Source organism: Paramormyrops kingsleyae, chromosome 12, assembly GCF_048594095.1.
Source record: "Paramormyrops kingsleyae isolate MSU_618 chromosome 12, PKINGS_0.4, whole genome shotgun sequence".
NCBI classification, from domain to species: Eukaryota; Metazoa; Chordata; class Actinopteri; order Osteoglossiformes; family Mormyridae; genus Paramormyrops; species Paramormyrops kingsleyae.
This window is the reverse complement of record NC_132808.1, coordinates 17,451,232-17,465,445: the sequence shown is the minus strand read 5'-3', so window position 1 is coordinate 17,465,445 and position 14,214 is coordinate 17,451,232. Positions and strand designations below refer to the sequence as shown.

Below are 14,214 nucleotides of genomic sequence, written 5' to 3'. Positions count from 1 at the left end.
CCACCTCAATTGGCTCCTTTTGATGAGGAGGAGCAGCGGCTCTACTTTGATCCGCTCCCAAACGTCTGAGCTCCTCACCCTATCTTTAAGGCTGATCCCAGCCACCCTACAGAGACACTCATTTGGGCCACTTGTATCTGTGATCACATTCTTTCAGTGACTACCCAGAGCTCATGACCAAAGGTGAGGGTAGGTACGTAGAGCTTTGCCTTCTCGCTCAGCTCCCTCTTCATCAAAACAGAATGGTACAGTGTCTGCATTACTGCTGTCACTGCACCGATCCATCTGTTGATCTCCTGCTCCCTTTTTCCCTCACTTGTGAACAACACTCTGAGATACTCAAAGTCCTCCGCTTGAGGCAGTAACTCATCCCCCACCAGGAGAGGGCAATCCACCCTTTTCCGGTCAAGAACCATAGCCTCAGACTTGGAGGTGCTGACCCTCATCCCAGGTGTCTCACACTCAGCTGCCAAACGCCCCAGTGCATGCTTCTGGTCACAGCCCAAAGATGCCAACAGGAACACATCATTTGCAAAAACTAAATACGCGTTCTGGAGGGCCCCACACCAGACCCCCTCCTCCCCTTGGCTATGCCTAGAAATTCTGTGCATGAAAGTTATGAAGAGAATCGGTGACAACGGGCAGCCCTGGCAGAGTCCAACACCCACCAGGAATGAATTTGACTTACTGCTGGCAATGTGAACCAAACTCTCATTCTGTTTGTACAGGAATCTGATGGCCCATAACAATGGACCCCGTATCCCATACTTCTGGACACCATGAGGAACATGGTCATATGCCTTTTCCAAGTCCAAGAAACACACGTAGACTGGCCGGGCAAACTCTAGAGTATCCTTGTGAGGGTCAAGAGATGGTCCAGTGTTCCACAACCAGGACAGAATCTGCATTGTTCCTCCTGGATCCGAGATTCGACCAACGGACGGACCTTCCTCTCCAGTACCTCGGCACAGACCGTCCCAGGGAGGCTGAGAAGTATGATCCCCTAAAGTTGGAACACATCCTCCAGTCCCCTTTGTTAAAGACTGGGACCACAACCCCAGTACGCTAATGCAAAGGCACTGTCCCCGACGTCCATGCAATGTTGAAGAAGCATGTCAGCCAAGACAGCCTAACAGCATCAAGAGCTTTCAAGAACTCAAGGTGAATCTCATCCACCCCTGGAGCCCTACCACTGAGTAGTTGTTTGACCACTTCAGTGACCTCAGCCCCAGAGATGGGCAAGTCCTCCTCTGAGTCTTCCAGGTCTATTTTCCCCGAGGTAGGTGTAGTTTACGTGGTGACTCAGTGGGTAACACTGGCACCTCACACCTCCCGGCTTGGACTCTGTGTAGTTTACTTTCTCTCCCCATGTTTCCCAGATACTCCAGTTTCCTCTCAGTCCCAAATCATGAGGTTGGACCAACTGGCATCTCTAAATGTCCCATCGTATGTGAATGTGTGTTTGCTCTGTGATGGACTGGCATCCTGCTCAGGGTGTCCCCTGCCTTGTGCCCTGTGCTTCCGGTGGCAGGTGCCAGGCTCACTGTGATGGATGGATTTAATTCTTAAAAATAAGCAGAATGTGTTATATTCTTCATTAGAAAGTCTACTCACATTTCTTTTCTTGCCAAATCTGTAAAAAATAAAAGACAGACAGTGATACAATTAACTGTTTTGGAGCTCAACATAGTAAGACATCGATGTGGTTGAGAATGTAACAATATCTAAAAATGATCACTTGCATATTTATACTTATTAAATGATTACTGACAATGAAAGGTTTCTGCATTACACAGACATATGTGCTGCATCACTGAGGATGTTTATATCATCTCCCTTCTTTTTTAACAGTCAGACTCCCCATTACTGCCTGAGTGCCCCCTACTGGCCAGGAGGCCTTTACAGTCCTGCGCCACTGAAACAGCATCATAAAGGCAGACCACAAAAGCTCAAAAGAATTAGAGCAGCAGTGTAATAAAATGTCACGTACTGAGCCACACAATGTGGTGAACAAATAACACTATGTGGATATAAATGAAATATTCATCTAGGTTAAATGTTGGATATATAGTTCAGATAAAATGTCACTTTAAGCATTTTGTATTGTTTTGTAGTGCCATATTTTTAAGGACAGTTACTCAGAAAATACTGATTGATTACTTAGTTTTCATGGGGAGATGTAAACAATGACTGAAAAGTTGTCAACATACTGCAAAAGTCCCAGTACACATATTCAGCCTTTATGGAAAGTTATGCATCATATCTCTGTTATACTTACAGTATGCAGACATCTGTATAACAAACCAGCCAAACAGGAAGACAGACCCAGAAATCAGGACAATCAGCCGTAGATCCAATGGCTGTTTCCCTGTGTCTGAAATGACATCATCACAACAATCACTGAGAGCTGAGGTCAGTAAATGAGCAGTAAGTGACACACAGGGTGACCAGCGGCGTGACTCTGAGAGGAGGACAGCTGTGTCCAAAAAGGGGGACTGAGACTCAAAGACGAGGACACCCATGAAAAGCTGTTAAGCGGGGTGGGGTGGGAGGGGGGGGGTACAGTCGCTCTCTGCTTCTGTAGTATGTGTGTTGGGGTGTTTCACGCTTTATGTGCAACTGGGGTGGGGGAGAGTGGCGCTAGTTGGTGACAGGGAGGTGGGTGGGGGGTGGAGGTGGTGGACAATGGAACTAAAAGGAGGACAAGGGGGCTAAAAGGAGAATAAGCGGCTAAAAGGAGGACAAGGGGGTGCAAAGGAGGATAAGGGGGCTAAAAGGGGGACAAGGGAGCTAAAAGGAGAATAAGCAGCTAAAAGGAGGATGGGGGGGCAAAGGAGGACACCCAACAGCAGTGTAGACGAGGGGCTGGAAAACCGCACAGTCTGGATGAAATCCGAATGAATGTCACCCTAGTGACAGATAATAAACTACAGGAATGCATATATACATAATTCAGCTGCACTCTTAAGTTTACATAGTAACACTAAATATGCAGGAGAATCATCTCAAAGTTTTAGTGTATTTACCTGCTTTGAGCTTTAATGCTACAGCCAGGGCAGCAGAATTCAGGAGAGGGAGACCAAGAGCCCCTGAGAAATATACATATTTACGGGGTTTGGCTGAAAGGTAGAGAGAAAAGCATTAGACACACAGCTACACGTATACATTCAAACAGACATGTGTATATAAATTGGTTATTCATTACTTAAATATTTAAATGCTCAGTTTATTCAATTTCATCATTTTATTTTCTAAGTGCAACTGATTTATCAAATACAAAATAAGAAATTAAAAATCCTCAATTTGACAAGAGCATTTCTGACAGCAACAGATCTGAAGGTTTAAGCTTCACAAAAAACATTAAAAAATTGGTTTGTACCAAGATACATCTTCCGATACCAGTCATCAGTGTTTGTGACAATCAGAATGTAGATGAACATAAACTTGCAGATCTTTACAGGTCGTTCTGTGGGGTTATTAATAGAGGTTATTAATGATGTGAACAAGCTGCTGTTCCTCTAGCATAAAGAGATAGCATTACCCCTGTCCTCAAATACATGGACAAGCATAAAGAGAACAAAATTCATAACAAAACCATGACATCATTTGAATCAGATGTGCTTTATACAACTTGAATAAAAGTATGACATTAAAGAACATTTTTTATTTTCTGTTCCTTAACCATTAATAAACTGTTACTAATCATTAGTTAGTACGTATATTAACAGATAGAAAGATTCATTCAGAAACAAATTTATAAATGCATTACAATCATACCCTGCTCCTGGTATTTATAAAACAGCTTGTAAATCACTTGCAAATATAAAACAATGGGTTAGTAAGCAGTAACTCTGAACTGAGTTATAATTGAGCTTGTACAAGCTCTTCAGTAAATATTTTGTAAGAAAGGAATAAGATATATCTTTGTAATATATTTCTAAATTTAATTTTAAGTGCATCTTTGTCACGTCCAGCTCCGTCTGATCCTCGTGTGTGCCACGCCCACCTCATTACCTCCTGTTTCTGCTTGATTGTTCTCACCTGTTGCTCGTTACCCTCAGCTTGTCTTGTGTATTTAGTCCACGTCTCGGTTAGTTTCCCCAGTTCTATCATTGATGTTGTTCGAAGTAATGCCTGTTCGTGTCTTTGTTTGCCCGTCTGAGACCAATAAACCCCGGTTATTGGATTTCCTGGCTCAGCTTGCCTGCTTCTTTGCTCACCTGCAGCACTTTACGTGACAATCTTTTTGTTTACTGATTTATGAAATGATTCATAAAACTTTATTAGTAGCTAATAGTGGAATGTAAACTGCAGTGGGTCCAGTACTGAGGGCATGTTGAGGTTGATGTAGGACGTGACCAGACTTTCCAGGGACTGTGGAGGTTAAGGCGATGGGATGGTAGCTGTTTAAGCAGGAAACAGTAGTTTTCTTCGGCACAGACACGACTGTGTTCTCCTTAAAGCACAGGGGCACAGTGCACAGAGACGGGGACAGGCTGAAGATGTCTGTGATGTGATGGCTGCCAGGTCATGATGCACAAGTAGGCCTGGGGTAAAGCTGTCCTCTCCTGAACTCACCGCTCACTATCGATTCACTCAGCCATTTAATGTTTAATTTACAATAATTCACCATAACATGGCTTCATATTGATGACTTTTAGTTAAATGTTTATTGCTGACTTAAGTGTGACTTAGTTTGCATTGTGTTTATAAAAGCTCATCCATTTGTTTCACTTGTTTTGTGTTGGAGTTTCTCTGGTTCATCTTAAAAAGTGACGCGAGTGGAAACACAGGCCCAATCTAAATGTCCTCCCTTAGGCCTCAGCCCTGAACCCTCGCAGACTTAACTGAGGTCATCTGGTAAGTGACTAAGTGTGAGAGGCTGCAAGGTCTCGAAATGGTATAAATAGGAATGCGACAGTATGTTGTGACATATCACATTACCTTTACGCTGCCAAAACATGTTCCTTACCCTACCCAATGGTAGCCCAATGGTGAGGGAAGTGCACTTTCAATTGAAAGATTGCTGGTTTGAATCCCCAAACATCCCTAAATAAGATACTGCTCCTTTGGTGCTGAATTGGCTGCCCCCTGCTATGTCACGTATGGGTTAAATGCAGAGGATATGTTTCATTGTTTTGTACTTTGATGTGTCAACAATGACTCATCACTCCACCTCACCTCCTTGTGGGTTTGGGACTTTGTATTATAAGATTTGCACTTTCTTCACAGCCAAGATATTTAAGGGACCAACAGCCTACTGTGAACGTGTTCCAGGCTCTTGCCTTAGGGGGATGACCAGAGGAAATTGTCAAATAATCAATTTACTCTTTTTTGTAAAAACAGAAAAGTAAAAACTAAAAGGGATAGTTTGTTTACCCTTTACATTTCCAGGCTTCCCCTGGTTTTCCCGTATTTCGCGTCAAAATGCTATGAACTGTGGGTAATTCCCTTAGACAAAGTCTGCAGAGATGCAAACTTTCTGAAAGTGTGCATAAAGGGCTCAAAATGTCTGTGCGAGAGCCCTCATGCACTTGAGGATTTGTCAGTGGGACAGCCCTAAGACCTTAAGGACTTAAAGGGAACGCACCTCAGAGTCCGAGACCGTGGACACTGGGATTGGGCCTCAGTCTCGTCTAATCTGAGTGCTGAGGGGTTGGGACTATTGGAGCTTGATCTCTGTTTCCATGAGATGATAACAGTCCTGTTACTTTTGTGTTCCCCTTTTGATAATATATTGTAGTGCTGAGGTACCAGTGACCAACACAGCAGGTTGGACTGATACCAGCCTTAGCTCTCCATAGTTATATGTATTGTAATGTAATTGTGCTGTACTGATGTCCAGATTCATGTGGGGGTGTCCACTTCCAGCACTCTACTGCCCTCGATGCCGATTGGACAGGTTTCAGTTCCTGCTTACAGAAACACTGATGAGTGCTCAGACTTGCCAAAGTGCAGATGTATGATGGGCTTGTAGGTCCCCTTGAATGGGATGAAGCAGAGATTGAGGGTCCAGTTGGCCCTGATGGGGCAGGTGACATATTGGTGTCATTTCGGGAGGATTTTCTTTAAATTGCAGCAGCTGAAGTCCCCAGCAATGACAGAGATCGCTTTGGGATGCTGGCTCTCATTTCCAAATGTAATTTATCACAGGTACGGGCGGGTAACGGGTGGAATGTTAACGGGCCCGGGCGGGTGCGGATTTAACTTTGAAATAATCACGGGTGCACGGGCTGGTGTGGTGCTGTACTGTGCAGGTGCGGGTCTCCAAAAGTGGACCTGTGCAGGACTCTGAGCAGCACTGAGGAAAACTCTCTGGGCAGGTAGAATGGCGGCACTTGACCATCAAGATCTCCAACACTGATGAGCAGGGCTTGGAAACACTTCCGCATTGTTGCACCAGTTGCTGTTAATAAAGAAGCACAAAGCGCCTCCCTTTGTCTTGCCGGTGCTGTCTGTGGTGCTGTCTGAGTGGTATACAGTGAAGCCCGGGGCTGTACAGCACTGTGCAGTGTTTGGTTACTGCCAGGTCTCGGTAAAGCAGAACACTGAAGGTCACTGCAGTCCCGAAGGTCCCTTTGAGAGCCGATACTGCAGTGTAAGTCGTCCGGCTTGTTTCCCAGAGGCTGGGGGTTCGCCAGGAGGACAGTGGGGGAGGGAGGCCGGGATGAACGCTGTCACAGCCTGGTTAGCACGCCGCCCCACAGCCCCCTCCCCCACTGGGTCTGACCATGGTCGGTGCTGTTTGGTCTGGTCGTAGTGTTTTGAACAATTTTGTCAGGAAAATCAGGAATGAAAGGTTTGTGGGGACATTATGCTTAATGTTCAGCAGAGTGTGGAGGTCATAGACAATAAAACATCAAGCTACACGTATAAAGATGCTAAAAATCAACAAAAACACACAGTAGGGGGTGAGCAGCTCGTAGCGTGTCGCTATGGGAGATGTAATACATTTATAAATTTGATTATAAGTGAATCTTTTTATTTACTAACACATCATCAAATGAATAGTAACAGTTTATTAACTGTAGACCTTAAACAATGTGTTACTGGTTTTCCTTACCTGTGTCATTTTCTAAAATCAGACTTATATACAGGAAACTTAAAATTAGGTGCAGTGAGAATAAAATCCCCAAAAGTATTTTCTGAGCCAGATCTAAAAAACATCATAATGTAAAGACAACAGATTAAATACACATAAATAACATAAAACAGGCCTTTATTAAATATTTTCCCTCTCTTCATTTTTTGTTAAAACATCCTTGAGTCAGGATCTCAGAGGAGGTGGGAAAACAATGGAAATATCAGTATATTAATACTAAGGCCCTAATAAGCAGCAGGGCCAACTAAGTCTTAGTTACATACTAATTCGATGCTCGTTCATCAGTAATGAATTGTGATATTTTATTATTCATTGTGACATATGACATGATATTTCGGTCAGATATCACTAAGCAAATCAGAAATTCTTCATATCGTCACCAGCAGAGACCAAAAATAGTGATATCACATCTTTTAAAAGACAATTTATGATTTCAATTAGGTCAAGATGCACTCTCAGAACAAAGGGTACCAAATTGTACTATTACTTGGGGCTGAACCCTCATATATCTGCCAATTGTACCTTACCTGTAGGTGTGGGGATTTTCACTCCTTTTAAACCAAGAGGGTGAAGCTCATGTACCCTAACGCTTCCTCACACACAGAGCAGAGCTCATGTACCCTAACCCTTCCTCACACACAGAGCAGTGCTCCTGTACCCCAACGCTTCCTCACACACAGAGCAGTGCTCCTGTACCCTAACCGTTTCTCACACATAAAGCAGAAGCACTCAGTTCATACATTTAAATGTTCATCTATTTTTACATCAGTTTATTACTGATGTACAGGAGTTTCTCTCAGTAAATTTTACATACATCAATGTTCAATATTAACAGTGAGAGTCTATCATATGAAGCCCAAAAGTGATGGGAAGGTGTTTAACCATTAGGAGGTGCGCACACACACACACAAACGCACATTGTGTCACCAGTGTACCTCAAACAGTCAGTCTTTTAAATGTGGACCAGTCAAAATGTCAAGCAGATACTCAGTATAAAAACCGGATGAAAAGCCGGCTGTTTGTGTCGCTGTGTACAATAGAAATTAGCACAGTGATTACGAGAGAAATTATCCGATTATGCTACATTTACTTAGATAGCATCCTAAAAGAAGAACTAAATGTTCAAGGAAACACTTGAGAAGCTAAAATGATAAAATCATATGACTAATACGATATTATAAATCTCCACTGAAAGCCAGTAATATATAGACAAGCAGATAAGCACCAGACTGAGGGGAATATAATGAGTTACACTGAATTCTGATCATTTTTACTGTTTGTGCAGAATTATTGCATTATTGCAGGTCAATACCAAATACTTACAGAAATGCCTGAATGAGTGTAGAAATATTTTGGCAATAAAGCACGCACATATTCCCAAGGAAGCAACTGTAACTGGGATGAAATATCCTGAAATCAGAAAGCAAACATTACTGTACATTAATCCCCACCCAATTCCACATTTACACATTCAATTATAGCTACCAGTGTTAATTTTGACAGCAAATTTTTATTTAGTTTTAGTCAATGTCTTTTGACTAAAATGTAATTTAGTTTCAGTCATAATTTAGTAATCTAAATTATTTTAGTTTTTGTATTGTTTTAGTCAACTAAATATCATAAGATTACATTCAACTAAAACTACAGTTGATTTAGTCGACTAAAATTAAAAGTGCAAAGTATAATGTTTAAAATTTCCCTTTGATTTCTGAAAGTCATTATGTTCACCAAGATGAAATGAAACCAATGTTAAGGAATGGTATTAAGGTCTGACTGTGCAGTACCCAATGACAAAGATTTCACTCTTATTTGAAACACAAACAACTGTTTATTTGCCCGGAAACTGAGTACTGTAAAATCAGTAGTGCCATTAGAACAAAAATAAAATCACTTCAAAGAAAAAGTGTATAGGCAATAATGCCACCAGGCCTGCTCTCTCTGAATATTAAAATAAAAATAAATACGGACTCCGGATCGAATCCTAAAAAGTTCGAGTTCTAATCGAATTTTTCCCATAAGAAATAATGGAAAACCAATTAATTGGTTCCTGGCACCCCAAAATTACACCTAAATATGTTTTTATGTTTTTTTTTTTGGCATTTAAACACAAAATGAACAGGATAAAACAAGAAGAGCATTTTTGTTCTTAATGGCTTCCAAAACGATAAAGATTTTATCCCAACATTACCCCTGTCCTGTCCCGATCGTCCGCTCCTTCCGTGTGCCACGCCCCCTCGTTAACCTCGTGTGGGATCCCCATGTGATCAGCTGTTTCTGGTTGTTGTCATTAGTCCTCTGTATTAAGTCCACATTTCAGTTTGTTTCCCCAGTCCGGTCATTGGGTGCGTTCGACTTCCTTACAGCGCTGGCTTAAAGTAACGCATTCTGATCCTGACACAATGCATTACGGTTAGATGCTTTGCGACCTCTCACCCGGCTGCACAAACTGGAACCGCCTCCGTGACGACACACCTTTGCCCTTATTGGCTGAAGAGTTTAGTCACACGCATGACGTTTGTATCCCAGGCAGTTCCCATGCGTAATCTGCTATTTCTCCCGAATATCACGTAAAGCAGTGAGAACTGGTTTTCAGTTAATTTACCTGGTAAAATAAAGTTTAAATAAATGACATAAATGCTCTAATATTACACATAAGTTAGTGGTTTATTTATTGTTAGTTACTGTAATGTTGCGCTGCTTTATTTGGTTAATCGTCCAACCTGTGAAGAAGGCATTCAAGGAAGAATTGCATTGTAGTATGACTCATTTCCTGGGGCGTACAATTTATATTAGGTCAGTGTTCACGGTTCGACTTCTGATATTCAGATCGAGTTCTAGGTCAAACTGGTTTGTTCGACGTTCAAGAAATTCGAATTCTAGTGAGTTCGAGAACCGAGGTACCACTGTATTTGTAATATTTTTATTTGCTATTGTTCACGGTTAAATGTTTCACCTGAAATTCTCAAATATGTTCAAAGGAAAAGACCAATAATGGTATCAGGGATCTATAACCATGATCAAGAAAAAAATTCCAAACATTGAAAACATAATTCTCAACAGCTATCAGTAGCAGAAAGTGCAACCATTCTATTTTAGCATTTTGAACATCAAAATAATTACCCCAAGGCTACAATTCTATTAGCGTATAGAGCCAAAAATCAACTTTCTTCTCTTTTTCATGTTCGTTTAAGTTTCCCCTTTTTAACAACTGTATAATGTTATTTTTTATATAAATCAACTCGGGTGAAACAAAAAATGTACGTTTTCAGGGTTGCCAAATCTCAAGCATCTGGCATGAACTCATGCTTTCAGACTCACGCAGGAAATCTTACGGTAAATCTATATTATTCCATTATAAACCTAAAATTAGGTACGTCAAAAGTGTATTTATACTGTTAAATACAAAAGAAGACTATTTACAAGGTAAGAATTGTAACGTTACATCTCGACATCTCGAACTGAAAATCTGACTCCAGCCAGCTGAAGTTGGCAACCCCGTGTTTTATTTTAAATGAAAAGTAAAATGCACTGTTTTTGCCTGAAACAGCTCATCATTCCATTTACGTTGTTACTCCGACAAGTATAGGGTTGCCAACTTTCTCAACCCCAATTAAATGAGGGACACTTTCTTGCAGGTGAGCAGAGGGCAAGATGGCGGACTGAGCACAAGTCCTTTTTAGTGCGCTGGTGTCACCTACCTCTAGTTTATGTTATTTGACTATTTTTTCACCCTTCCAAAGTTATTTTTTCCTATGCCAGTTATGAATAAGATGAAAAGAAAACAAGAAAAGACCCAATCTACCAGAGAAGATACAAAGAACAAAAAAACTGAAGCTACAAAGGACCACGACTAAAAAATGGAAGTCCTCTTATAAGTGATAACGATATATGCTCTTTCTTTATTTCACTATGCTATGCTTACCTTCTGTTTTTCTTTTTTTCTATTTGTTTTATTTTGACTATGTTACTATAAGATTCATTTTATTGTATTATCTGTGCTCAGTTTATATTGTTCCATTGTTAATTGTTCCATTGTGAAACGTGCCTTGTAATATTTTAGAATTGAAATAAAGTTACAAAAAAAAAAGAAACTTTCTTGCAGGTGCACGCGCAGAGCAGCTCTCAAAGGGAAATTTTAAACTTATACTTTGCACTTTTAATTTTAGTCGACTAAATCAACTGTAGTTTTAGTTGAATGTAATCTTATGATATTTACCAACAATAATGGAAATCGCAAGGTTTTGTCACCGCTCATCACAAGTGGCCAGTGCACACACGCACACCAACAACCATGTCTCATAGCTACGCTTGCATGACGAGGCTGTAATTGGAATACGGGACTGGAGCTGCCCCTGAAGGGACAAATCAAAATCACTCATATTTCGGGATGTCCCGGACAATTCGGGAGGGTTGGCAACCCTAGACAAGTATAAAGCTAATATGAGAAAAACATGTCACGTTTTATTTCTTTTCGAAATAATATGACCGCCCATATCCTACTCTAATAGCGATTGAAGCGATAAATTCGCATGAATTTATATTAAAACGAGACTTTAATTATATTACCGGTGTGTGGGATTATCAAAACCAATACTTAAATCCATGAACGCATATCGGCAGTCATACATATATGTTCAGCTCTATATAGCCTATGTGACGTGACAATAAATATTGTCAAAAAGTTTTTGAATTGTGCTAAATTAATTTTATTTGACAGTCAGGTACTGATTACATGCAATGTTGATACAACTAATAGGCTACTTAAATATATATCACACTAAATAGTTAGACATTACGATCTTCCGGACCTTTGCTTCAAGAAATTTTCTCTATCTGATCCTCTTTAAATTTTAGTTTGGTACCCCTGCCTTACGCAAACTACATTAATTAGTTTTGATTGTATCCCGTCACTGGCAAACATTTTTGTCTTGTTTTTATTCGTTGACGAAAGTGTCAATACACTTCGTCATAGTCAATTAGGCCTTGCGAAATCATTTTTATTTAGTTATTGTCTCGTTTTAGTCTGAAAATAAAGGTCGTTGACGATAACGATAACGAATTTTTTTCGTTAAAATTAACACTGATAGCTAACGATATGAACTTAAACATGGTTAATATCCGAGTTTCACATTTGAAGCACAAGTTTTACACATTTTAAACCCCACATATTATCTGTCACATTATCTGCACAATGTACATAATCCCAATCACATGACCCTCATAACTACATAGACTAGTAACAATAAAGGAAACACTGTCAGATACTGTCAGATGTTTTTACATCAGGTAAATTGTGTATGCTGGTGGTTTAGAAATAAAAAAATACATATATCCCACATAATATGATCTTTTTTACCACTTGGAAGTTGGGCATTCAAATTTCGTTGTATCTACAATGACAATAAATATATATTCTATATTCTATTCTATATATTATATAGAATATTGAAAAAATTAGAGAACTAATTACATATATTTACTGAAACTATGACACACCTGGATTTAATTCCAAGAAAACTCACCCAGAAAAAATGTGCGTTGCATCCAGGCAATAAGCTGGACATAAAGAGTAAGGATCTGGATATTAAATATCATGTTTAGACCTGTAAGTGTAAAACAGACCAAGTTAGACACAGCATAGTGTTCCTGAGCTTGTAAAGCAGAATTTAATGGCTGAGATCAAAAGAAAAATATCATGCTGTCTCAATGGGTAAATTTTAATTTGCTCTTGATTTAAAAATAATATCTGCCAGGGATATTCAAATATTCAAAAACTGAAAAAAAATGTACTCCAAAGCTTTGGAATAGACTCTTGATTCCGTGCTGCCTGGAATCAAGGAGTTAATTTTTTTGGAATTGATTCCTAGTCCTACAGGTTACTAGTTCCAGGAATCGATGTCCAGATTTGAGGGGGGGCTGCAAAGTATTCAAAATGATTATAATGTCATTAAACAAAATATACATATTTAAATTATTTTTTTGTCTCTCTATATATGTAAGGGCTGTTTTAAAAGGGTATGGTATCATCCACAGGAAACACTAAGATAAAATTTCCTTCCGAAGCAAACCAATAAAATGTTATGAAAATCCCTTCGATGGACTGGGACACCCCTGCCTGTGCTTCTGGGAGGGGCTCCAAGCCTCCCCATTGAATAAGATGACAGAAGATTATGGGATGTCAGGAAAATGATCAGGGATCACATATGTTTGTTTAATTTAGTACATTGTAAAGAAGAAGAAACTCTATAACTAACTCTGGTGCAGGATTCCTGATATATCAGGGATGTAAACAGTAATCAGATGTATTACCTAGAGAATATACTTACTGCGGAATAAACGAAAGAATCTATAAAATCCGACTTGTATCCTTTGGTTATGAATCATAAGAATCCCAAGCCCAATAACTGAAATGAAGTACAAACATCATTAGCCATGAAATTTGTATCAAACACATAAGAACAAAGATGTGCTGAGCGACCCTGTGTTTAAAACCCTGCACAGCACTGTCACCTGGTGGTTCTGGGTTTGAGTCCCACTGTGGTACTGAAAGAACATCCCAGGTTAAGAGGCAGATTAAAATGTGTTGTATTAAAGGTGTTTGGGTGGGACATGATATGAAACATCCCATAATATTTATACATTAGTAATGAAAAATAGATTTCAAGAGATAATGGTCAAGCTTCACACCATTTGGTATTTAATTACTTATAATAAACAGCTCTATACTCAGTCCTCACACACTACTTATGATAAACCAATGGCCAAATTAAATGCAATAAATTAAAATAAATTAAAGTACAATTTAAATATATGTTAATATACTTACATGGGATTAAAAATATGATCATTGGAATTATAAAGGGGGTTAAAAACGCTCCAGCTTCTGCTCCTTCAGAGAAATTTTTGGCAAGAAACACAACAACACCAGCTGAAATGAGGTAAGAATACTGAGTCATTATAAAATTCATGACTGACACACTCAGCAATCCTGTGATTAAAAGAGCACAGCCCTGTCACCTGGGGGTTCTGGGTTTGAATCCCATGTTGGACACTGAGGCACTAAAACTACATCCCAGGTTAAGAAGCAGACTAACATTGTTTATGCAAAGATA

At 39.9% G+C, this 14,214-nt stretch overlaps 1 protein-coding gene across 1 annotated transcript in view; it reads right to left on the bottom strand.

The window, feature by feature from the left end:
- The window catches only part of LOC111834706 (uncharacterized), a 49,883-nt gene that overhangs the window by 12,692 nt on the left and 22,977 nt on the right, over positions 1-14,214 (bottom strand). The window contains exons 10-18 of the mRNA XM_072718468.1: positions 13,929-14,030; positions 13,429-13,506; positions 12,625-12,705; positions 8,426-8,512; positions 7,064-7,156; positions 3,380-3,466; positions 3,027-3,119; positions 2,279-2,374; positions 1,615-1,633 (exon numbers count right to left, since the gene is read on the bottom strand). Of these exons, the coding sequence (XP_072574569.1) occupies positions 1,615-1,633; positions 2,279-2,374; positions 3,027-3,119; positions 3,380-3,466; positions 7,064-7,156; positions 8,426-8,512; positions 12,625-12,705; positions 13,429-13,506; positions 13,929-14,030 (736 nt within the window). The remainder of the gene's footprint in view (positions 1-1,614; positions 1,634-2,278; positions 2,375-3,026; positions 3,120-3,379; positions 3,467-7,063; positions 7,157-8,425; positions 8,513-12,624; positions 12,706-13,428; positions 13,507-13,928; positions 14,031-14,214) is intronic.